This window comes from Capricornis sumatraensis, chromosome 2, assembly GCF_032405125.1.
Source record: "Capricornis sumatraensis isolate serow.1 chromosome 2, serow.2, whole genome shotgun sequence".
Lineage (NCBI taxonomy): Eukaryota > Metazoa > Chordata > Mammalia > Artiodactyla > Bovidae > Capricornis > Capricornis sumatraensis.
The window spans coordinates 18680001-18706707 of record NC_091070.1 but is presented as its reverse complement, the minus strand read 5'-3'; the positions used below and the strand labels follow the sequence as shown (position 1 = coordinate 18706707).

Here is a 26707-nt window from a genome sequence, read left to right as displayed (position 1 = left end):
AAAATTTTGCTTTGTTTGAAAAGTGAATGAATTTATGATTCCTATGAATGGGTACTTTGAGTTGGAGTCCCTTCCAGATGTTTTGGCCACTGCTGGGGCCGGTGTTCCCCAGGATCCCAGAGAAGGCCAAGTATAAGGGCTGGCCTGCTGCTCCATATCCCAGAACTGGTCCCGTAAAATCCCTCCTCATCTTGGATGAGCAATTCCTTATCCAGGCTGAAGCCAAAAATCACCTGGAGAACTTACTAACACCAATGCCCCAAACCATGCCGGGGGTGGGGGGGGGCGGACTGAACACCTCTTTGTTTTAACGCACTTTATAGACTGTCATAATATCTGACAAAGAAACTCTGAATGTCTAAGCACCAAAGAGTTACTACTTGGATGTTCCTTCTGATGTACCAAGACCAGTCTAATCATTTTTCTGGTAGGTTCCCAAGGTTTCCTGTATTTTTCCCAAGCCATTATCATTAACTGCGTGCTTACTAGACTGTCATCCCCACCAGTTTAATAAGATGCAAGGTGGCAGGAGTCATGTCCATCTCAAGTATCCCCAAAGCTTAGCACAGTGCCTGGCATTCTCAACCAGAATGGTTGAGTTTCAGAAACACAGGAAGTGGATGACCCTTGGCTCCTGCTGTTTCTGACTCCAGGAGACTCCTCCACCCGCCTCCAAACCATCCGAGAGGGACCTGTTGCACTGAACACAGAACCCACCCCACCCAGCCCAAGAAGGGAGTCTCTGTGCTGCAGGCTCCTTCTTGCCCCACAGGCTGCTTCCCTGGTATTTCCACTCTGACTGAAAACGGGTCCGTGAAAAGGAACTGGTCCTGACCAGCACACTCAAAAAGGTTTAAGTGACTGTAGGTCGAAACCATTAGCCCTTGTCCGAGTCCTCCACCCTCCCTGAGGTTGCCATCACCACACTGCCTGGTCAGTGGCCTCGGGCCAGTCAGCTGCAGGTCCATTCTCCCGGGGGAGTCCACTTTAGGAAGTAGTTTGAATGCCCAGAAGAAGGGACTCTTTATTTCCTTCTGTAGCTTTCTCTGATGGATGGAGGAGCCCCACGGTGCAGCGGATGAGCACGAGTCCCCACACCCCCATTTGAGTCACCTTGGGAATCTCACCATATCTCTCTGAGCCTGTCTCCTCGCCTTAGGATAAAGGTGGTAATAATACCTGCCTTACAAGGACTGTTGGGGGATTAGCTTATATTCAAGAGGAAGCTCTTTATAGCCATGAAGTCTCGTGCAGACATCAGTTCTTAATTATCAGGAATTAGCTGACTTAGACGAGCGCGGACTCTGCCCACGTGGCCCCATCTGGCATGACATGACTGTTCTTTGCTCCTCTAGCCACAAGGGGGGCAACGGGCTCCCCTTTGATGCCTGCTTCAACTCCTATCAACAAGCAAATGCCCCCAAGAGCTCTCTCAGGGCTCCCGCCCCCTTCCTTGCCCTCCTCCCTGGGCTGACAAGCACCAGGGTGCCTTTATAGGGCCAACACGTTCAGCCCTGGAGTTCCACTTACACAGGGATGAGCAGAGCCCCGTGAGAGTTATGTTGTTTATCTCATTAGAACAGGAGGCACATAACTCAAAGCCCATGTGTCTGTGTGGTAGATGGAGGAGGGGGTGGGGAAGAAGGAGGCACAGCTGCAGCCGGGGAAATTAACCTGAAGGCGGAAGTCTGGGGATGGGGGAAATGAGATGGATATAGAGGAGAGGAAGGCAGGAGACAAGAGGGGTGACCAGCCTTCCCAGTAACCAAGACCACAGCAACCCCTCCATTCACACACCCCACTGAGCAAACTGCTCTGCTATTACTTTGAGCTGCAACTCCAGGCACACTTATATACAAGTGTGAGCATGGCAGACACACACACACACATACACACACCCCCACTCAGGAACTCACCCACTGGCTGTGGGAAGAACTGGCTCCATAGGAAAATTCAGCAGGACGAGCTGGGTGCCTGCACATGTAAATTGCTTGTCACATGCATGGCCCACATTCAGCAGGTGGATCCTGAGTGTTATGAGCCTCTCTGACAGACACAGCATGAGCCATTAAGAATTCAGAAGATGAAATGGGATGGGAATAGATTTGAAAAGAAGAATCAGAATATCTTCCTCTTCCCCAGACCAGAGCTGAGCCGTGGCAGTTCAAGCCCACCCAGAGAAGGGCTCTGCCCACAGCAGCTCAGAGAGTGGCCCGAGGTTCCCTGCTCATTACTTCACAGGACACACTGCCCCGCTGTTGGTCACTGTTGATGTTACAGAGCTTCACCTTGCCCTTATTTGAAATCAACATCTACCTTCCTGTTGTTTATGCCAGTTTGTCGACCCTTGATCCCAAGAGTGGGCAGGTGTCATCTGCATCCCAAACGCCCATCCCACCCACCTGCTTGGGTTCAGAGGAGAGCCAGCTGAGAGAACGAAGAACTAGAGGGCAAAAAGAGTTGAGGAAAGAGGTGGTGACGACACCTGCCCGAGAGCCTGGGACTCTCCACCAAGACAGGGCGTCAGAACTACAGAAGTTGGTATTGAAAAGGGGTCCAGCCCAATCCTTCCAAGCCAGAATAGCAGAGATTCACCAAGGCAGCTGTAGTTTGAAAACCTCCCATATAAGGAACTTGGCACTAGATCAGACCTTACTCGTATTTATTCCCCAAGGCCCACAGATGATGGGTGCACTGTTACTGTTTGTGGCTGAAGATGACAATTTGGACCAAGTCTGCAGAGCTGGAAGGATGAGTAATAAGCCCCAGGTAGAGCTTGAGGGGCAGGGAAGATGTATTTCCCAAGCACGTACAGCTGTGTGGTGACGCAGCTCTTATTTAAGAGCTGCCTGGATCTCATGGACCGTCTCTTCAGTAAAGCATTCCTGAACCATCCCAGGCCACAGTGCCTTTTCTCTTCCCTGAAAGTCTGGAGAACTGGGTACCTGGCACCTCATGCCAGTACCCAGCATGACTCTCTATCTGGCTAGCCAAACATCCCCTTCCAGCCTCCCCTCCTACTCTTCTTGGGAGCTCCTCTCTAACATTCAAGTTCAGTGTCCCATGTGACAGGACTGCCTGGGCGAGGTAGACCTCAGATCCAGAATGTTGCCTGCTTCTTCCGGCCCAGAGGTCTCCCCGAAGTCCCTCACTGGTCGCATCACACTCAAAACCTGACACAGCGGAACTTGCCTTGTGCCCCAGTAGTCACAGCTTTGCCTTCCAGTGCAGAGGCGCAGGCTCACTCCCTGGTGGGGGAGCTAAAATCCCACACCCATGCCTTGTGGCCAAAAAGCCAAAACATAAAACAGAAGCAAAATTGTAACAAAATCAACAAAGTCTTTAAAAATGGTCCAGGTCAAAAAAAAATCTTAAAAAAAAAATAATAATACCTGGCACAGGACAGTAGCTAACATTCACTGAGCTCTTAGTCTGTTCCAGGCTAGCACCTCACAGTCACGGCTATCCCATTGTGACAACAAGCCTACGAGACGTTTAAAGGATGAGGACAGTAGAGTTGACAGTGCTTGACTGGTACAGGGCCACACAGCTCGTAATGGCAGCCTAGTCCTCAGCCCACACTCAGAACCTCTCCACTATCACTGAGCCAGTCCATTGCCGGTCCGTACGCAGCAGGCTTGAAACACAGAGCTCCCATTGCCAAAACACTCAGGAAAAGGACTCTGGCCCTCCTCCCCACCCTCATCAAGCCACTTCTTGTGGAATTTATTTCTCCTTTCCTATCACATCACCAACTAAAATTTCTCGTGGGGAAATGCATCTTGGTAATACAAAAACACTATAGTAGAGCATACAAAATGTGGAGAGAATCAGATACTGACTAGGACATTCTTTCTAAACTTGCCAGAAATGTTCATCTTATCTTTGACAAAGGAGGCAAGAATATACAATGGAGTAAAGACAATCTCTTTAACAAGTGGTGCTGGGAAAACTGGTCAACCACTTGTAAAAGAATGAAACTAGATCACTTTCTAACACCGTACACAAAAATAAACTCAAAATGGATTAAAGATCTAAACGTAAGACCAGAAACTATAAAACTCCTAGAGGAGAACATAGGCAAAACACTCTCCGACATAAATCACAGCAGGATCCTCTATGATCCACCTCCCAGAATACTGGAAATAAAAGCAAAAATAAACAAATGGGATCTAATTAAAATTAAAAGCTTCTGCACAACAAAGGAAACTATAAGCAAGGTGAAAAGACAGCCTTCTGAATGGGAGAAAATAATAGCAAATGAAGCAACTGACAAACAACTAATCTCAAAAATATACAAGCAACTTATGCAGCTCAATTCCAGAAAAATAAACGACCCAATCAAAAAATGGGCCAAAGAACTAAATAGACATTTCTCCAAAGAAGACATACGGATGGCTAACACACACATGAAAAGATGCTCAACATCACTCATTATCAGAGAAATGCAAATCAAAACCACAATGAGGTACCACTTCACACAGTCAGAATGGCTGCGACCCAAAAATCTGCAAGCAATAAATGCTGGAGAGGGTGTGGAGAAAAGGGAACCCTCCTACACTGTTGGTGGGAATGCAAACTAGTACAGCCACTATGGAGAACAGTGTGGAGATTCCTTAAAAAATTGCAAATAGAACTACCTTATGACCCAGCAATCCCACTGCTGGGCATACACACCAAGGAAACCAGAATTGAAAGAGACACATGTACCCCAATGTTCATCGCAGCACTGTTTATAATAGCCAGGACATGGAAACAACCTAGATGTCCATCAGCAGATGAATGGATAAGAAAGCTGTGGTACATATACACAATGGAGTATTACTCAGCCATTAAAAAGAATACATTTGAATCAGTTCTGATGAGATGGATGAAACTGGAGCCGATTATACAGAGTGAAGTAAGCCAGAAAGAAAAACACCAATACAGTATACTAACACATATATATGGAATTTAGAAAGATGGCAATGATGACCCTGTGTCCAAGACAGCAAAAAAGACACAGATGTGTATAACGGACTTTTGGACTCAGAGGGAGAGGGAGAGGGTGGGATGATTTGGGAGAATGGCATTGTAACATGTATACTATCATGTAAGAATCGAATCGCCAGTCTATGTCCGACGCAGGATACAGCATGCTTGGGGCTGGTGCAAGGTGATGACCCAGAGAGATGTTATGGGGAGGGAGGTGGGAAGGGGCTTCATGTTTGGGAACGCATGTACACCCGTGGTGGATTCATGTCAATATATGGCAAAACCAATACAGTATTGTAAAGTAAAATAAAGTAAAAATAAAAATTAAAAAATAATAAATTTTAAAAAATAAAAAATAAACTTGTCAGAAATTTTTACAGTATCAATATTATAACATGAAACAGGAGCTTAGAAGTTATTGAATCTGATTCTTACCAGACATAAGAATTGCCTCTACACTATCCCTGACTTGAGTCTCCACTCTGGCCTCTGTTTCAATAATTCTAGTCCTTACCCTTCCATGAAGCAGTTTCCTATGCTGTTGAAATATTTTATTGTTAGAAATATGCCTACCAATCTCATCCACCACTGGCGAGAATGCAAAAGGGCTCAAACCTCTGTCTGAGTTTCTGGTGGCTCAGACAGTGAAGAATCCACCTGCCTCGCAGGAGACACACATTTAGTCCCTGAGTGGGGAAGATCCCCTGGAGAAAAAATGGTTACCCACTCCAGTATTCTTGCCTGGAGACTTCCATGGATAGAAGACCCTGGCAGGCTACAGCCCATGGAGTCGCAAACAGTAGGACATGACTGAGCAACTAACACTATGAAAGAGAATTCGGCATATCTAACGAAACCGCAGACATGTTGCCCTTTGACCCAGCAATTCCACTTCCAGGAATCTCTATCACAGATTCACACACAAAAATACAAAAATATGCATTCATCATGGAAAAAATACTAGAAAAAAACGTGAAAGCAATCCAACGTCCATTATAGGGACCTGATTGAATAAATAATAGTATAGCCTCATAATGGACTATAATGAAGTTATGGGAAGAAGTGAGGGGAGGAGATAGAGGGAGCAGGGGAGTATACACTGCAATGGAATATATCATTAAGTGAAAAACGTAAGGCAGAGAATAGTGTGCATATTATATTATCATTTCTTTAACAAATGGGGATATATACACACACGGATGTATACATACTGTGTTTTTACATGGGGTTTTTTTTAATGGAGAGAAAAACCAAAAACTATTTTTTAAAGTTACTTACAGACAGAACAAAAATAATAATAATAATAGTAACAAGAAGAAAAGAAAGTTGTCTTTTCTTAGAAAAGGAAAAGAAAATAGAGGAAAGGAACAGGATAAAAGAAGAGAGATAGAAGAGGGCTAAACTCTCTCTCTGAATATACCATGCTTTGTAGATTTGACTTTAAAACCAATAAATATTTGATATTATTACAAAGGAAAATTAAAATATAAAAGCAAACTAAGATCATGGCATCTAGTCACATCACTTCATGGCAAACAGATAGGGGAAATATGGAAACAGTGGCAGATTCTATTTTCTTGGGCTCCAAAATCACTGAAGACAGTGACTACAGTTATGAAATTGAAAGACTCTTGCTTCCTGGAAGAAAACTATGACAACCCTAGACAGTATATTAAAAAGCAGAGACATCATTTGGCTGACAAAGGTTCATATAGTCAAAGCTATGATTTTTCCAATAGTCACATATGGATGTAAGAACTGGATCATAAAAAGGCTGAGCACCAAAGAATTGATGCTTTCTTACTGTGGTATTGGAGAAGACTCTTGAGAGTCCCTTGGACTGCAAGGAGATCAAATCAGTCAATCCTAAAGCAAATCAACCCTAAATATTCATTAGAAGGACTGATGCTGAAGCTGAAGCTCCAATCCTTTGGCCATTCTGATGCGAAGTGCCTCCTCACTGGAAAAGACCCTGATGCTGGGAAAGATTGAGGGCAGGAGGAGAAGTGGGTGACAGAGGATGAAATGGTTGGATGGCATCAATGTACATGAATTTGAGCAAACCCTAGGAGATAGTGAAGGACAGGGCAGCCTGGTGTGCTGCAGTCCATGGGGTCACAAAGAGCAGGACACACCTTAGTGATTGAACAAGAAAAGCAAACATCTGCCTCTGGCTAAGATGCATATCAAGAGCCAGGCTTACCTTCCCACCTGAAGCCAAGATAGAAAAAAAAAAAGAAACAAGAGTTTTCAAGACACTGGACATCAGGCGATGAAGGATGGTGATCTTTTAGATACTGAAAATGAGCAAGGTGAGCCCTGTGATTGCCCCAGCTTACTTGCTTGGGAGAGTCTCCAGAGCGCAGCACATGGAGGAGGAACATGGGTGGAACTCAGCTGACTTCTTGAGTTGAAGAGAAAGAGCTGAGAGTCTGGGAAGACCAAGGTGACTAGAATTCAAGGCAAAGAATAGTAAACAGGGATTTCCCTGGTGGTCCAGTGGTTAAGAACTTGCCTTCCAATGAGCACGTGAATTCAATCCCTGGTTGGGGAACTAAGATTCCACATGCCGAAGAGCAACTAAGTCCATGTGCCACAGGAAAAGAAAGCCCGTGTGCCACCATGCAGAGCCCATGTGCTGCAACAAGACCTTGTGCAGCCAAAATTTAAATAAATGAATACACACTTTAAAATAATTTAAAAAAAAAAAAAGAACAGCAAACACAAGAAAGCTGCTCAGAGAAAGAACTGTGGAGATACACAAAGGGTCTCCTTCAAGTATTCAGCTCAGTATTGATCACAGCATGCTTGTGAGGAAACGACTAAATGCAAGAGAAGAACCACCTGAAAAAACATAAGTGTGCCTGGTGTGCACTAGGGGCTGGGAACAGTCTGTTCCCACCAGCACAATGGAAAAGCCTCATGATTCATGGAGCACTGGGTAGGGTACAGAGAATGGTCTTGCCTTGCTAATGGGGAATTAGCCCTAGATTAAGCACTGTTCAAGTTAAAAGTAAGCCAAGAAAAGATCAAACTGTTTCCAAGTAACTTGACAGTGACCCAAAACAAAGTTCCAGAATATCTATAGAAATAAAAATATATATACAGTACCCAGCAAGGTAAAATTCACAATGTTGGGCATCCAATTCAAAATTACAAGCCATGTAAAGAAGCTACAAAATGGCCTACAATGGGGGAGTGGGGGGAACCAATTAAAGCCAACCCAGAATTGACAGTGATGTTAGAATTAGCAGAAAAACACTAAAACAGTTATTATTTATATTCCACATGTTTAAAAGCTTAAAACAGTCTGTTTTAAAAGACTCAAATTTAACTTATAAAAATGAAAACTACAATGTGTGAGATTAAAAACATACTGGATGGAATTAAGGTCAGATTAGACATTGGAGAAAAAAAGATTAGAACACTTAAAAACATAGCAATAGAAACTATCTAAAATAAAAATCCATGAGAAAATGAGAATTTAAAAAAAAAAAAGCAGAACAGCACAGTGGGACAACTTCAAACAACCTACTATGTGTCTAATTAGCATCCCTAAAGAGAAGAGAGGGAAGAAAAAATATTTGTAGAAACAGGGCTGGATATTTTCACAGTCTGATGAAAACTATAAACATGCAGTTCCAACAGAACTAAGTAAAAGAAGCATGAGAAAAACTGTAGAAATGTACATCATAATCAGAATTGCTCAAAAACATTGATAAAGAGAAAACATTAAAAGCAGCCAGAGAAAAGAGCTCTATTACAAATAAAGGAACAAAGATAAGAATGATTTCTCATGAGAAACTCTGCAAGCAAGAAAACAGTAGTTCAATCATTGTAATACTGAAAAGGAAAAAAGAAACGTGTCAATTTAGAGACTATACTCGGCAAAAAGAGCTTTTAAAAAACTAAGGCAAGCTAAAGATATTTTCAGATACACAAAAGTTGAAAGAATTAATCATCAACAGGCTTAGACTACAAGAAATGTTAAAAGAAAATCTTTAGGCAGAAGGAAATTGATACTAGATCTAATTAAGGATCTACACAAAGAAATAAAGAACATTAGAAATGACTTTTAGTATATCAGTAATCATATAAGAAGTTTTTCTTATTATTCAAAATTCTTTAAAAGATGTGGACTAAACAAAATAATCACAATGTAATATGAGGTTTACACCAAAATATATGACAGCAATTGCACAAAGGTCAATAGTCAATACTTCTATGTTAAAGTACACTTGTATTAGTTTCCAAATGCTGCTGTAAAGCATCACCACAGAGAGTCTTAAAACAATATGAATTTATTATTTTACAATTCCAGAGGTCAGAATTCCAAAATTAGTCTTACTGAATGAGCTAACATCATGGTGTGAGCAGAACTGCATGCCTTCAGGAGGCTCTGAGGGAGAGCCTACTTCCTAGCCTTTGCAGACTTCTAGATGCCACTTACACTGGTTGGATGGCGGCCCCTTCCTCTGTCGCATCGCTTCAACTTCTGCTTCTGCTGTCACATCTCCCACTCTGACTCTGACCATCCTGCCCCCTCTTTTAAAGACCCTTATGATTACATCTGGGCCCATTTGAATAATCTAGGGTAAGCTCTCTATATCAAGTTCATTAACTTAATCACATTAACAAAGTCCTCTTTTGCCATGTAAAATAACATGTTCACAGGTTCCAGGGATTAAGCTATGTGCATTTTTGGGGTCAGTCAGTCAGTTCAGTCGCTCAGTCGTGTCCAACTCTCTGCGACCCCATGAATCGCAGCACACCAGGCCTCCCTGTCCATCACCATCTCCTGGAGTTCACTCAAACTCACGTCCATGGAGTCGGTGATGCCATCCAGCCATCTCATCCTCTGTCATACCCTTTTCCTCCTGCCCCCAATCCCTCCCAGCATCAGAGTCTTTTCCAATGAGTCAACTCTTCGCATGAGGTGGCCAAAGTACTGGAGTTTCAGCTTTAGCATCATTCCTTCCAAAGAAATCCCAGGGTTGATCTCCTTTAGAATGGACTGGTTGGATCTCCTTGCAGTCCAAGGGACCCTCAAGAGTCTTCTCCAACACCACAGTTCAGAAGCATCAATTCTTCGGCGCTCAGCTTTCTTCACAGTCCAACTCTCACATCCATACATGACCACAGGAAAAACCATAGCCTTGACTAGATGGACCTTTGTTGGCAAAGTAATGTCTCTGCTTTTGAATATGTTATCTAGGTTGGTCATAACTTTTCTTCCAAGGAGTAAGCGTCTTTTAATTTCTTGGCTGAAATCATCATCTCCAGTGATTTTGGAGCCCCAAAAAATAAAGTCTGACACTGTTTCCACTGTTTCCCCACCTATTTCCCATGAAGTGATGAGACCAGATGCCATGATCTTCGTTTTCTGAATGTTGAGCTTTAAGCTAACTTTTTCTCTCTCCTCTTTCACTTTCATCAAGAGGCTTTTTAGTTCCTCTTCACTTTCTGCCATAAGGGTGGTGTCATCTGCATATCTGAGGTTATTGATATTTCTCCCGGCAAACTTGACTCCATCTTGTGCTTCTTCCAGCCCAGCATTTCTCATGATGTACTCTGCATAGAAGTTAAAAAAGCAGGGTGACAATATACAGCCTTGGCATACTCCTTTTCCTATTTGGAACCAGTCTGTTGTTTCATGTCCAGTTCTAACTGTTGCTTCCTGACCTGCATATACGTTTCTCAAGAGGCAGGTCAGGTGGTCTGGTATGCCCATCTCTTTCAGAATTTTCCACAATTTATTGTGATCCACACAGTCAAAGGCTTTGGCATAGTCAATAAAGCAGAAATAGATGTTGTTCTGGGACTCTCTTGCTTTTTTGATGATCCAGCGGATGTCGGCAATTTGATCTCTGATTCCTCTGCCTTTTCTAAAACCAGCTTGAACATCTGGAAGTTCATGTTTCCAAGGCAAACCATTCAATATCACAGTTATCCAAGTCTATGCCCCAACCAGTAACGCTGAAAAAGCTGAAGTTGAACGGTTCTATGAAGACCTATAAGACCTTTTAGAACTAACACCCAAAAAAGATGTCCTTCTCATTATAGGGGACTGGAATGCAAAAGTAGGAAGTCAAGAAACACCTGGAGTAACAGGAAAATTTGGCCTTGGAATACGGAATGAAGCAGGGCAAAGGCTAATACAGTTTTGCCAAGAAAATGCACTGGTCATAGCAAATACCCTCTTCCAACAACACAAGAGAAGACTCTACACATGGACATCACCAGATGGTCAACACCAAAATCAGACTGATTATATTCTTTGCAGCCAAAGATGGAGAAGCTCTATACAGTCAGCAAAAACAAGACCGGGAGCTGACTGTGGCTCAGATCATGAGCTCCTTATTGCCAAATTCAGACTTAAACTGAAGAAAGTAGGGAAAACCACTAGACCATTCAGGTATGACCTAAATCAAATCACTTATGATTATACAGTAGAAGTGAGAAATAGATTTAAGGGACTAGATCTGATAGACAGAGTGCCTGATGAACTATGGACGGAGGTTTGTGACATTGTACAGGAGACAGGGATCATGACCATCCCCATGGAAAAGAAATGCAAAAAAGTAAAATGGCTGTCTGGGGAGGCCTGTGAAAAGAAGAGAAAAGAAGAGAAGCAAATAGCTGTGAAAAGAAGAGAAGCAAAAAGCAAAGGGGAAAAGGAAAGATATAAGCATCTGAATGCAGAGTTCCAAAGAATAGCAAGGAGAGATAAGAAAGCCTTCTTCAGCGATCAATGCAAAGAAATAGAGGAAAACAATAGAATGGGAAAGACTAGAGATTTCTTCAAGAAAATTAGAGATACCAAGGGAACATTTCATACAAAGATGGGCTCGACAAAGGACAGAAGTGGTATGGACCTAACAGAAGCAGAAGATATTAAGAAGAGGTGGCAAGAATACACAGAAGAACTGTACAAAAAAGATCTTCATGACCAAGATAATCACGATGGTATGATCAGTCACCTAGAGCCAGACATCCTGGAATGTGAAGTCAAGTGGGCCTTAGAAAGCATCACTATGAACAAAGCTAGTGGAGGTGATGGAATTCCAGTTGAGCTATTTCAAATCCTGAAAGATGATGCTATGAAAGTGCTGCACTCAATATGCCAGCAAATTTGGAAAACTCAGCAGTGGCCACAGGACTGGAAAAGATCAGTTTTCATTCCAATCCCAAAGAAAGGCAATGCCAAAGAATGCTCAAACTACCACACAGTTGCACTCATCTCACACGCTAGTAAAGCAATGCTCAAGTCTTTGGGGTAGGATAGCATTATTCTGTTTACCAGCATACTATTGTAGAGTCCTTACACTATTCACCAAGCAGTATAATATCACTTGAAGGTAAACTATAATTAGTTAAATACACATACCATAAACACCAAGCAAACAGTAAAATAACAAAAGAAAGAGCTTTAGTTAATAAGCCAAAAAATGAGAGAAAATGGAGTCAAAAAAATTTAATTAATCCCTGAAAGAAAATGAGAAAAAAGGAAACAAACAGATGGATAAATAGGAAACAAATAGCAAAATGATTTTTTTATAGTTAGAATTTAAACCTAACCATAAAAATAATCACATTAAATTTAAATGGTCTAAATACCCAAATTAACAAAACAAAGATAATCAAATTACATTTAAAAAGCAAGACATAGCCAAATACTACCTATTAAAAAATCTACTTTTAACATAAAGTCTCAAATAGGTTAAAAGTAAAAGATGAAAAAAAAAAAAAACCACCATATTAATGCTAATCAAAGTAGAATTGGAATGGTTATATTAATATTAGAGAAAGCAAATTCCAAAATAAAGAATATTAACAGATTTCAAGGGTCATTACAAAATGTCAAAGCAATCAATTTATCAAGAGAACATAATAATCCTAAATGTTTATGTATCTAATAATAGAGTTTCAAAATATATGGAGCAAAAATTAAAAGAATCACCAGACGAAATAGTAAAACTCACAATTACAGTCAGAAATTTCAATTTACTCTCTTGATAATTTACAGAACAAATATAAAAATTGGTAAAAATGTAGATAATTTGAACAGTACTATCAATAACTTGATTTAATTGATATTTATAGGACATTTCAACTAACAACAGGAAAATACACATTCTTTCCCAGATTAAAGAGAACACTTATCCATGACAGGCCATATTCTGGGCCATAAAACAAGTCTCAGTAAATTTAAAAGGATCCAAGTCATACAGAGCATTCTCTGACCATATGGTATTAAAGTAGAAATAAATAAAAGGCATATCTCTGGAAAATCTCCCAACTGTTTGGAAACTAAATAACATACTTCTAAATAATTTATGGACAAAGAAGAAATAAAATGGGAAATTAGAAAACATTTCAATTGAATAAAATGAAAACAATACCAAAATTTATGAAACAAGGCTAAAGAATGAGCTAAACTCTCATTCTTAGGGAGAAATTATATTACAAAAGAAGAAAGACTGCAAATCATTGACTTCAGTTTCTACTTTGAGAAATAAGCAGAAGAGCAAATTAAATCCAAAGTAAAACAGAAGAAAGGAAAACTAAAGATCAGAAACTGTAAAATATAAAACAGAAAAATTTGAGAAAATCACTTCCACCAAGAGCTATTTCTTTCAAGAAATCAATAAAATTGATAAACCTTTAATCAACTGATCAGGTGAAAGAAAAAATTCAAATTTACCAATAAAAGGAATAAGAGAGGATATACCACAACAGATCCTACACATAATAAAAAGATACTGCAACAACAGTATGAACAATCTTATGCAACTCATTTTGCATAACTTAGATGAGATGGACATGTCCCTTTAAGTCACAAACTACCAAGGCTCACTGAAGATGAAATAGCCTGAATAGCCCTATATATCTATTAAAGAACTTAAATTTAGGACTTCCCTAGTGGCACAGTGGTTAAGAATTCACCTGCCAGTGCAAGGGAGACAGGTTCTATCCCTGGTCCGGGAAAATTCCACATGCTGCCAAGCAGCTAAGCCCATGTGCTACAACTACTCAGCCCAAGTGCCACTGCTCTTAAGAGCCATGCACTCTGGGGCCTGGAAGCCACAACTACAGAGCCTGCATGCTGCAGCTACTAGTATCAATTCTACATATAAATCCTTCCAGAAAACTGAAAAAGAGAGAATATTTCCCAGCTCATTAAATGAAGCCAACACCATCCAAATACCTAAACCAGAGACACAACAAGGAGAAGAAAAAAAAAAACCTATAGACTAACATCTGTCATAAAGATAGATGCAAAAGTTCTAATTAAACTTTAGCAAAGTGAATCTGCCAATATATAAAAAGGATAACATGTCATGACAAAGTAGGGTTTATCCTAGAAATGCAATGTTAGTTTAACATTCAAAAATCAGTCAGTATAATTCATCATATTAACAATTAACAAAAGCAAAATTACATAATCATCTCAATAGACTCAGCAAAATCAATTGGCAAAACCAATACCAAATACTGATTTAAATAACTGTCAAACTAGAGATAGGAGCATCCTCGATTTGATAAAGAGCAACTATAAAGAACCTACAGCTGGGACTTTCCTGGCAGTCCAGTGGTTAAGACTCCATGCTTTCACTGCAAGGGGCCAGGGTTGATCCGTGGTTGGGGAACTAAGATCCTCCATGCCGTGTGGTACAGCAAAAAAAAAGAAAAAAAAAAAAACTACAGCTAGCATCATACTTAAAGATGAAAGAATGAATGCTCTCACCTTAGGATCAGGAACAACAAAAGGATGTTCACTCTTACCACGTTTACTTAATATTGTCCTGGACATTCCAGTACAATACTTGTTATTTTGCATAGATAGTACTTGTTGTTTTACATAGACAATATGTTACTTTACATAGACAAGTAAAATAAATAAAGCTTTGTTCATTCACTAGCATAATCAACTATAGAGAAAATGCTATGCAATCTATAGAAAGCTACCAGAATAAATGAGTATAGCAATAAATGAGTTATAGGACACAAGTGAATACACAAAAATAATTGCATTTCTGTACACTAGCAAAGAAAAACCAGAAAATTTAAATTTTAAAAATCTATTTATAATATCATCAAAAATATTAAGTATATAGAGATAAAGCTGACAAAAATGTGAAAGACCTGTACACTGAAAACTAAAAGTGATTGATCAGAAAAATTAAAAAGAATAATACTAAATGGGGAGATACATTATATCCATGGGTTAGAAGATTCAACATTAAGAAATGTCAGTTTTCCCCAAGTTGATCTATAGACTCCACACAATCTCAATCAAAATTCCACCATGTGTTTTGTAGAAACTGACAAACTGATTATAAAACTCATATGGAAGTGCAAAGAACCTAGAGTAGCCAAAACAACTTCAAAACAGAAGGACAAATTTGGAGAGGTCTTGAATCTAATATATATAAAGAACTATCTATTTTCGTTTATAAGAAAACCAACAAACAACCCAATTTTAAAATAGTCTAAGGGTTTGAACATTTTACCAAAGGATGGTAACGTAAGCACATATAAAGATCTTCAACATCATTAATTAGGGAAATACAAAGTAAAACCACAATGAGATACCACTGTACAAAACTAAGAATAGCTAAAACTTTAAAAAGTTGACCATACCAAGTGTTAGTGAGAATATAAAGGAACTGGAACTCTTGTACATTGTTGGGGTGGATATAAAATCATACAACCACTTTGAAAAACAGCCTGACAGTTTCTTAAAAGGTAAAATGCAGACCTTCGTTATAGCCAGCACACTCCTAGGTACTTTACCAAGGAGAAATGGAAGTATGTGTCCATGTGAAGGCCCACACACAAATGTTCACAGCAGCTCTATTTATCACAGCCCAAAACTAAAAACAAATCAAAATGTCCACCAACAGAGGAATAAACCGTGATGTAGCCATATAATAGAATATTACTCAGCATAAACAACAAATAAATCATTGATACATGCTAGAGCATGGATGATTTCAAAATAATTATGCTGAGTGAAAGAAGGCAGGACCCTATCCACCAGTCACAGAAAAAGAAGTACATACTGTATGATTCCAGTAGAGAAAGCATGACTGGGGTTTGGGAGAGATGAAAGATAGATGGAGGAGGAAGAAAAGGGGGGATGGATTACAAGTGACACAGGGAAGCTTTGGGGAGTCACGGATATGTTCATTATATTGATTGTGGTGATGGTTTCACAGGTATATACATGTTAAAACTTATCAAATTGCACATGTTAAATATGTGCAGATTGCTGTATGTCAGTTATAATTCAATAGAGCTGTTAACTTTTTTTTTTTTTTAATAACAAAAGCAACCCAGGGACTTCTGCTTCTAGAAAGATAGAGTAGATATACTCTCCCATATTCCTCCCATTAAGCCCAACTAAAACTCCTAGACACTGTTTATACAACAAAAATAAGATATTGAAAGGTAAAGAGGATGACCAGCTAGGGACTTTCAGACCCAAGAAATGACAGGGCAGCAAGTTTTGGGCATTTGTTTGTTTTGTTTTATACAAGCCAGACTGAGTTGTAGAAAAGCTGATTATCCAGAAACACCAACAAACATAGACCCAAAAAGCCCCAAGGAAATCCTGCTCTCTCTAGCTGAAGACCAGGGAAGAGCCAGCCCAGCAGGACATCCTAATATCCTTGCTGGTTTAGTGTCAGAGGAGGGCAAGTGACACTCCATGGCGTCAGTGGAGGCTGTATAGGGACCAGTAATAAGGCATGCTTCCTCCTCCCAACTAGGGTGGCATTGGTGAAGGCTTAGTGGGAATCTGAACTCCCACCTCCACCCAGCAGTAATGAGGTACTCCTCCCCGCTGGGGTGTCAACAAAGACTGAACGGGGACCCTGGACTTCCACATCCATCCGACAGTAACAAGGAGCACCTCTCTTCCCCTGTCGGCACAGCGTCAGAGGAGGTGTGCGAAAATAGATTTAAGTGACATCTGGAGTCTCACAACATTACAGCCAAAATGTCCAGGATTCAATCAAAATCAGTCCTATGAAGAACCAAGAACGTCTCAACTTGAGTGAGAAAAGACAACAGACACCAACACCGAAACACCACCGCTCGGTAGAACTGTCTGAGAAGAGTTTTAAATTAAATCACCATCACAAGAATGTTCCAAACAAATAATTGTTAGCGCCTGAGACAAATGGAAAACTACAAAGTCCCACAAAGAAATAGAAGATATAAAGAAGAACCAAATGGAGATTTTAGAGCTGAAAAAGATGATAACGGGAACAAAACAGACCCTCAGTGAAAGGGCTTAACAACAGAATGGATAGAACAGATAGAAGTCATGAACCTGGAGAGAATATAACAGAGGTGACTCAATAGACTTTAAAAAAAGGAAGGAAGGAGGAGAGGGAGAAGGAGGATGAAGAGAGGAGAAGGGAGCCTGGAGGACTTCTGAGTCTATAACAAAAGATTTAACATTTTGAAGTCCCAGAATTTTCTTTCCTAGTGGAATCCCAGAAGAAGAAGGGGAAAAAAGTGACACTAAAACTTATAATCAAAGAAATAATGGTTGAAAATTTTCCAAATTTGGCAAAAAAAATATATATATATATTAAATATATATATATATATATAAACCTACAGATTCAAGAAGCTGAGCAAATTCTGAAAAGGATAAACTCAAAGAAATCTACACCAAGACATATCAAAACCAAATTTCTGAAAACTAAAAAACAAAAGCTTTCAAAATCAATGAGAGAAAAATGACACCTCACTTTCAAGAGAAAATAATTTGAATGATGGCAGATTTCTCATCACAAACTACTGAGGCTGAAAGGAAGAAGGAAGACAATTTTTAAGTGTTAAAAGGACTATCATCCCAGAATTTTATATCCAACAACAAAATAAATGTCCTTCAGGAATGAAGGGTGAAATTCCCTGGTAGCCCAGTGGTTAGGACCCTATGCTTCACTGCAGGGGGCACAGGTTTGATCAGTGATCAGGGAACTAAGATCTCATATCGTGTGTTCAGTTCAGTTCAGTTCAGTCGCTCAGTCATGTCGGACTCTTTGCGACCCCATGAATCGCAGCACGCCAAGCCTCCCTGTCCATCACCAGCTCCCGGAGTTCACTCAGATTCACGTCCATCAAGTACGGCATGGCCAAAAACAAATCCAAAAAAAAACAAAAAAGGAATAACAGGAAAATCAAGACACTGTCAGAAGAAGGAAAACTAAGAGTTGTTTCTATCAGACCTACTTTAAAAGAATGGTTAAAGAAAACACTTAATCAGAAAGGAATTATAAAAGCAGGCATCTTGGGGCATCAGAAAGGAAGAAGCAACAGCCAAAGGGCAAAGATATGAGTGAATGCAATAGACGCGTCTCTTAAGGTTTCTAAATTATGTTTGGCAGTTGAAGCGAAAATTAGAAGCCTGTCTGATGTGGTTTTCAATGTATGTGGAGGAAATGTTTAAGATACTATATTACAAATGCAAGAGGGTAAAGGGACTTAAATGAAGAGAGAAGAGGCGGGTGTGACTATCAAAGGGCAGGACGAGGAAGGTCTTTGTGGTGATGGAATAGTTTTGTATCTCAATTGTGGTGGTGGTTCCATAAATCTATACATGTGATAAAATGGCACAGAGCTACCCACATACATGTCAGCAGTGCCACTTTTCTGGTTTTGATATTGTGCGATAATTCACAAGATATATCCCTTAGGAGAAACTGGGTGAAGGGCACAAGGGGCTCTCTCTGTACTACGTTTACAACTTCCTGTCTATCTACAATTATTTCAAGATAAAAAGTTAATTTTAAAAAGACAAGGTAATTACATAAAATTTAAAAAAAAAAAACAGTAAAACCTAATAAGTGAAAGCAAAAACGAAACAAATAAATCCAACTATGTATTGAGTTAGTACCTCAAACACACTGAAGAACTATTTCAAGCGACCTTAAAACACAGTAATTTGACTCTACATCCTTAATAGGAAATATGCTAAAGACAACAAAAAAACTGCAAAGAAAGAAATAAAAACTTATACCATTTCAGTCACCTTATTGCTGGTAGTCTCATTTTATTCTGATATTGTTGTGGGTCTATTGCAGAATAAAGCAAAAAAACTATGCTGGCATCATAAAGAGCCAGTATTCTTTTCAGTGTGGGAGAGAGGAGATAGAGAATGAAGATAGTCAAGTTAAAACTGGGTAAAACTGAACTGAATGGGCTATATCGGTAAATTTAACAACATGTTTTCTCTTAAAAAGAGAAACAAGAGAAAAGAAACAAGAAATCATATTTCTTAGTTCTGCTCACTGAAAAGTCCTAGAATCAACAACCAGCCCAGGAGCAACAGGCGCCACCAGACTGTAGTCTCCAAATAATAGTCTTACAAAGAGGAAATGGGGCTTCTTAAAGAAATAGCTGATTCAGGGTCTGGGGCAGGATGTGCACAAGATGAGCCTGAAACATCTGTCCCAAATTTAGGATAGCAAGGATGCTACAGAAACTACTAGGCTGTTTCAGCACACTAGCATTGGACATAAACCCTACTGTCCAAAGTGAAAGTGAAAGTCGCTCAGTCGTGTCTGACTGTTTGCGACCCCATGGATTATACACAGCCCATGGAATTCTCCAGGCCAGAATACTGGAGTGGGTAGCTGGTCCCTTCTCCAGGGGATCTTCCCAACCCAGGGATCGAACCCAGGTCTCCCACATTGCAGGCGGATTCTTTACCAGCTGAGTCACAAGGGAAGCCCAAGAATACTGGAATGCGTAGCCTATCCCTTCTCCAGCAGATCTTCCCCATCCAGGAATCAAACCGGGGTCTCCTGCATTGCAGGTAGATTCTTTACCAAATGAGCTGTCCAAAGATGGGGGGCAATTTAAGCATTGATAAGAATAATAGCTGCAATGGATTAAAATTATCCAATATGTTTAAGTCTGTGGATTCATGATGGTACTCAAGATAATCATAATAACTTTATTGATCATCTTTGGAGAATACAAGGGAACCAGCTCATTATTTTGAAAACTGATAACTAAAGGGGGTAAATTGGAGAAGGAAATGGCAACCCACACCAGTGTTCTTGCCTGGAGAATCCCAGGGACAGAGGAGCCTGGTAGGAGGCCGTCTACGGGATCACACAGAGTCGGACATGACTGAAGCAACTTAGCAGCAGCAGCAGCAAAGGGGGAAAATAATTTCTCCATACTTTCATATGTGCACTCTACCCCACAATAACCAAAATTTTAATAAGGAGATGCTTCTCTTTATAAATGATATAGACCTAATAAATGAAGAAATAATGATAGCCTCAAATTGAATGCCACCATTTCTGAACCTTAATAAAATAAAGCATCTAGGCAATTTTCATCAAGGGCTGCTAACATCAATAAAAGAGAAATACCCAGAACCCATGAGGCCCCTGATGAAAGCACACATCACCACTTAGGAACTGTTCTTGCCCCAAAATTGAACCTGAATCTGTTTTTACCAATTCACAGGAATAACACCATGGGGATGCAATCAGAAAATCCAGACTCTGGGAAACCCTACAGAGCAAACAACCCAGTTTCTTCCACAAGTAACAAGTGAGAGAGAGAGAGAGAGAGACCTACAGATTTAAAGAGACTTAAGAGACACATCAGCCAAGTTTAATGTAGAGGTCCTATTTGGATCCTGATTTCAATTACACAGAGAAATAAATGTTTAACAAATATTTGATGCTATTAATGTCTCATTTTTAACTTTGAGTTTTGATAGATATGGCTTGTATGTTTGTTTATGTTCTTACCATTTAGAGATACAGACTGAAAATTTTACAGATGAAATAATATTGCTGTCTTGATTTGCTTCAAAATAACCTGGGTTCAAGGAGGAAAGTGGAAGGTGAGTATAAATGAAATGAATGGCTATGAGCTGATCACTGTTGAGGCTGGGTGAACAATACACAGAAATTTACTTTACCCTTCTCTCCACTTTTGCATGGCTTTGAAACCTTTTATAATAATTCTTTTTAATGTACCAATATAGAGCCAGAAAACTGTTAAATTACCTCCCTGATCTCCACCCAGTGGTCTTTATTCTGTTCTCTGAAGCCTAGAAGACTAGTATCACAGTAATAATAATAATAACAACAATAACAGGCAGCATTTTTGGAAAACATACTTTGTTGTTTTGGTTGCTTAATCACTAAGTTGTATCCAACTCTTTTGCAACCCCTGAACTGTGGCTCACCAGACTCCTCTGTCCATGAGATTTCCCAGGCAAGAATACTGGAGTAGATGGCCATTTTCTTCTTCAGGGGTTCTTCCCAACCCAGGGATCGAGCCCACATCACCTGCATTAGCAGGCAGATTCTTTACCACTGAGCCACCAGGGAAGCCTTAGTACATACCATGTGCTCAACACAGGTTATGAGTTTTTATGAAGATTTTCATTTAATCTTGACAAAGTCCTAAAGTAGGTACTATTAGTATCCCCATTTTACAGATGAAGAACCTAAGGGCAAGAGGTTTGATGACAAAGCTCAGCCTCAAACCAAAATCTGACTTCAGATTTCCAGCTTATAACCACTAAGCTACACCAACACACTGAGTAAAAGGTGACACAGCTGTCATGGCCTTAGTCTTCCCTTTTAGGGATTAAACATCCTGAATTCTTTCACTCTGCCCCTTCCCGCCAGTGTGGCTTCAATGTCCGGCATCATCCTCGGGGCATGTGCCAAGAGTTACAGAAGCAGTTGAGTTTCTTGAAAGTATTCCAGGCTGTCTGTACAGCCTGTCCTACCTCCACGCCCACCCGGGCTGCAAGGATTCCTGGACAATCTCAGATCAGCCTGCATCCAGGCTGGGAGCCCGAACGTGAGCACATCCCAGGGGTGGCATGGCTCACCTGGGCCTCGATGCCTCTTCTCCATCCAGATGTAGCAGTTGTTCTGGGCCACCCCGGTCTGCGAGTCCAGGAATGGGAGACGCACGCTGCGCTCTGCGCACAGGCGGGAGTTGTAACTCCGGCAGTGTTCAATGGCTTCCTTGTAGAACTGGTCCCCAAGCCTGCAGGGAGACAGAGAGAGCGGGGCCAATGAGGCCAGGGAAACCAGAACACACCCAGAAGGAAACTGAAGTCACCCACCCATCTGCCAGGGAAGATTTTGCAATTATGAAGACCAAGACAATGTGGGTCAAGAGCTTTGGCAAGCAGCAGAATCCACCTCAGCTTCAGGTCTCCAACAGGTTCTATTTCCTGTACCAAATCCACCAGGGAACTTAGAGACCCCATTAATGGAGAAATTAGGACCCCAAGAATAAACCACCAGTAAAAGTAATATGGGGCTTCCCAGGTGGTGCCAGTGGTAAAGAACCTGCCTGCCAGTGCAAGAGACACAAGAGACTCAGGTTTGATCCCTGGGTCAGGAAGATCCCCTGGAGGAGGGCAACCCACTCCAGTATTCTTGCCTGGAGAACCTCATGGACAGAGGAGCCTGATGGGCTACAGTCCATGGGGCTGCAAAGAGTCGAACACGACTGAAGTGACTTAGCACACGCACAAGAGTAACATGTCCCTGTCCAAGGAAGCATGAGGTCCTCCTCCAGAAAGGAGGTAGCTCTGGTACAACCTTCTGCGTGGAGTCTGATAGTACATCCAGCTTCCAGAGGCCCCTGCCCCTTAACATGCCCCATTAGCCACACTTATTCCTCAGTGGTGACCAGCAAACACACTCCAGATTGGACTGAAACCACCAGCATGGATACAAAGACTTCCATTACAATAGACGAGAAACACCTCATAGAAAAGACTAGAGAGTCCGCGGAAACACCCTGTAAACACAGAGCTATTATAGGGGTGAGGAGATGAAGAAGGACATGCACCAATCTTTTAAAACCACACACTTGAAGAAGAAGAACTTTCTGATAGAAAACAAATGAAAGAAGCATTTAAAGCAACAACAGCTGAATTTTGGGGACTCAAAATAATTTGATTCCCAGAGTTTAATCCACAAATAGAAAGACCTTTAAGGTTTACTGGAGTGGTGATCTGACTAAGCCCAGTAAGTTTTAGGTTCCTGAATCTTTGGTATCCTTGGGCGATGCTACTAATTTTTAAGATACTGCCCTTTTCAAACGCCAAAATATAACATTGATATAATTGATCATATGTAATAAAACACAAACATAATCAATAAGATCAAATACCTAACAAATGATAGGCACGTGACAGAGGTGAATAAATGGTCCCAGGAATTGCAACTGTAGTAACATAATGTCTACCAGGTAAAGGAGAGATTCTTAGAGAAGAGGAGGAGGAAGACAGAAGGAGGAGAGCCACAGGACTTGCAGAGCCAAAAGGGAGAATCAGATAGCTCATTTTGAAGGGACATTATGAATGCCCCTTTGTTTTGGTCTCTGGAGACACAGTGACATTAAAATGGGGGGGTGGTGGGGTGGGGAGGTCTAAGTTTAAAATATTTCTTAACCAAAATATTTAGAGGAGCAAAAAAAAAAAGGAAAAATTTAAATGGATTCTTCTGTCCTCTTTATTTCTTTATTGAAGTGTCATTGATGTATAATATTTTATGTTACAGGTGTGCAATATAGCGATTCACAATTTTTAAAGGTTATATTCCACTTATAAAATATTGGCTACATTCCCTGTATTATACAATGTAACTTTGCAGTTTATTTTATATATGAAAGTTTATGCCTCTTAATTCCCTACCCCTGTCTTGCCCCTCTCTCCCTCCCTCTCCCCACTGGTAACCACTAGCTTGTTCCCTTTATGTGTGAGTCTGCTTCTTTTTTGCTATAATCACTAGTTTGTTGTATTTTTTAGATTCCACATATAGGTAGTTATCATATGGTATTTGTCCTCTTACTCTTTTTTAAAAGTCAAAGCATCAGATTCTACCAAAAAGTTTAAAGCAAATTCCTTATACTGGGAGGATACAATCACTGAAGCTTCTGAGGCATCTTTTGGAAGCTACTTGTGGACAAACCTCCTTTTCTACCTCTGGCATCTTCCCTCTCGCAAGAACGGCAGAACAGCTCAGGAAGCATCTAGCAGTTGCAAAACCTAGCTGTAATCAAGTTATAATAGTCACCCAGCTGACAATGAATTGGGAGGGGGAATGAAAGCCCATCAGAATGCTATAAAACAGAACTGCACATAAGCTGGTGTAATCAAAGTTAGTAACAAGGACCATGAGATTGATCAAAAATGAGCAACCATTTCCTGGGAAGCATTTGCGACTGTGTCCCACCAGCTTAAATGCCTCCCTCTGCTAAAGCGATGCAGCTCAGTGTCACGGTACTGTCGAGGGCAGCTCGGACACACAGCCTGTCCCGGGGTGTCCTGGGGGCTCCAGCTTCCCTCCATGGAACAGAGACCAGCCGCATCACACGGATGAGAATTGACAAGAACACACTACCGAGAGGTGTCCTAAGCAAGGAGCCGCTATCTGGCTGCCCACGATCTTCTGACAGGCTGCCAAAAAAGATGTTAACTCTTCCAACTCCAGAAATTCTGCTGAGAGAAAAACCATGGAATGAAGGAAGGAAGAGAAAGAAAGGGAGAAAGAAAAGAAAACTGCACACTAAAACTCATCGACTGGAGAGAAGAGGCTTTCCATTTAGAAAAACAAGCTTCTGGAAGCCAATACAAAAGAAATGTACGATACGATCCCAGATGAGACTTCTCTCCATGTGCCCGGAACTCATTTCTAACAGCATCAATCCCAAAAAAGAGAAACAAGGAGGTGAACTTGCTGACAATGAGAAGTGCCTTTGGCCAAGTCCGTGCCCCACACACACCGAATGGAACGAAAAAGTCAAACAAAGTGGCTCGCTGGGTGAAAATTAATTTCATCTTAAATACTTTCCACTTTCATAACATGCAATGTTATTAGTAACAGGCATGCTGAGGGGGAATGTGTATTTTTAAATGTAATCTTTGTGTGAATGATACCTCTCTTATGTAAACAGAAGAGATTTTCTGAGGACTGGAACAACTGTATTGAAGATTGAGGTTACAAAAATATGACAACCATCACCCTTTGCCATCGTCTCCAGGGAAGTCATTTTTAAACAGGCCAGGCATTGGCAGAGATTCGGAAACAAAAGTCTAAAGCCTTTTTTAAGACACTGGAGGGGAAAAGAGACTTCACCCTTTGATAAATTCAAGCGGCACTTCTCCAAAAGTTAATTAGCCAAAAATCTGCACAGGGCTTGCTCTGTTCTCTAGAAGAAAATCGACGGCCAGTTCTCCCTAACCTGTGAAAAGCAACTTAAAGAGGAGAAGGGGAAAATGTCCTTTTCAACATGGTATTTCCTTTCTTTATTGAAGTCCCATGTGGCACTACTGGTAAAGAACCCACCTGCCAATGCAGGAGACCTAAAGGACGCAGGTTCAATCCCTGGGTTGGGAAGATTCCCCTGCACGAGGGCATGGCAACCCACTCCAGTATTCTTGCCTGGAGAATCCCATGGCAGAGGAGCTTGGTGGGTTACAGTCCATGAGGTCGCGTAAGAGTCGGATACAACTGAAACAACTTCGCTCGCACAATCAATTTATGATGTTGTTTACAATGTATTAATTAGTTTTAAGTGTACAGCAAAGTGATTCATTATACAGATACATATATATGTTATAAATATACATTATATATTTATATATATTCTTCTCCAGATTCTTTTCCATTATAGGTTGTTATAAGATATTGAGTATAGTTCCCTGTGCCATACAGACGGTCCTTGTTGTTTACCTCTTTTAAATGTAGTTGTATGTATATGTTAATCTCAGACACCTAATTTATCTCTTCCCCACCCATATAGCATTTCTTTTTAGAAAAAAAAAAAATCCTACTTGATGGGATCCCAGGGGTGGGTGATATTTGCATGAAAGCTGCAAGGGGCAGAGGGAGCAGGGAAAGGCTGACAGTGAATGATTCACTTTGTGGAGTGGTGGCCAGCGCTCCCCGGGGTGGGTCAGGCATGGCCCAGCCTCAGCCATCACCTGTCTGCCCCAGACGGAGGGGCTAGACTCTCCCCCGGATGATAGATGTCTTGGGCTTGAAGAAGCTGGCACAAGGCACAGGAGAAGGATATTCTCATCAACACTGACTTCGGGCCACTCAAGGCTTCAATCAGATGCAGGGAAGGCAGGGGGACAAACTGCCAGACCCCCAGCCAGAGCAGGAACCCCCTGGCCTGAGGCTTGGAGCAGAGCTGGCTGTGGTTCTGGGCCTTCGTGAGGGGCTCTGTGTGATCCTGAGCCATCCCTTCTGAAGGGGGAGAGCCATCCTACCTCTGAGAGCTTTCCAGGCGCCCTCTTTGAGCATATCTGTGGAGAAATGGATTCCAGGCGCCAAAGAGGATTCAGAGTGGGAAAAATAAGACTTCTTCACAATGACTGCCGACGAGGCTCCACGCGTGATTTGCAGAGCCTGCCAGACCCCCTCTAAGACAGCCGGCTCCTCATCATCACGGTTCCACCTCCCTCTCTCGAAAACCACGCCTGTTCTCTCTTTTTTTTTTTTTTTTTTGGCCATGCTCACAGGCAGATGGGATCTTAGTCCTCCGCGCCCCCGCCCTAACCCCGCAGCAGGGGTTGAACCTGCGCCCCCTGCCTCGAAAGCACAGAGTCTTAACCACCGGACTACCAGGGCAGTCCCCCACGTGTGCGCTTAGATTCCACGTCCACTGTCCTGAATGGGCTTTCAGCTCCGACCCTCCAGCCCAG

General features: G+C 41.2%; 1 protein-coding gene across 1 annotated transcript in view; it reads right to left on the bottom strand.

The window, feature by feature from the left end:
• Positions 1-26707, bottom strand: part of DPF3 (double PHD fingers 3) — a 222206-nt gene that overhangs the window by 84692 nt on the left and 110807 nt on the right. The window contains 1 exon segment of the mRNA XM_068964374.1: positions 21866-22026. Within this exon segment, the coding sequence (XP_068820475.1) occupies positions 21866-22026 (161 nt within the window).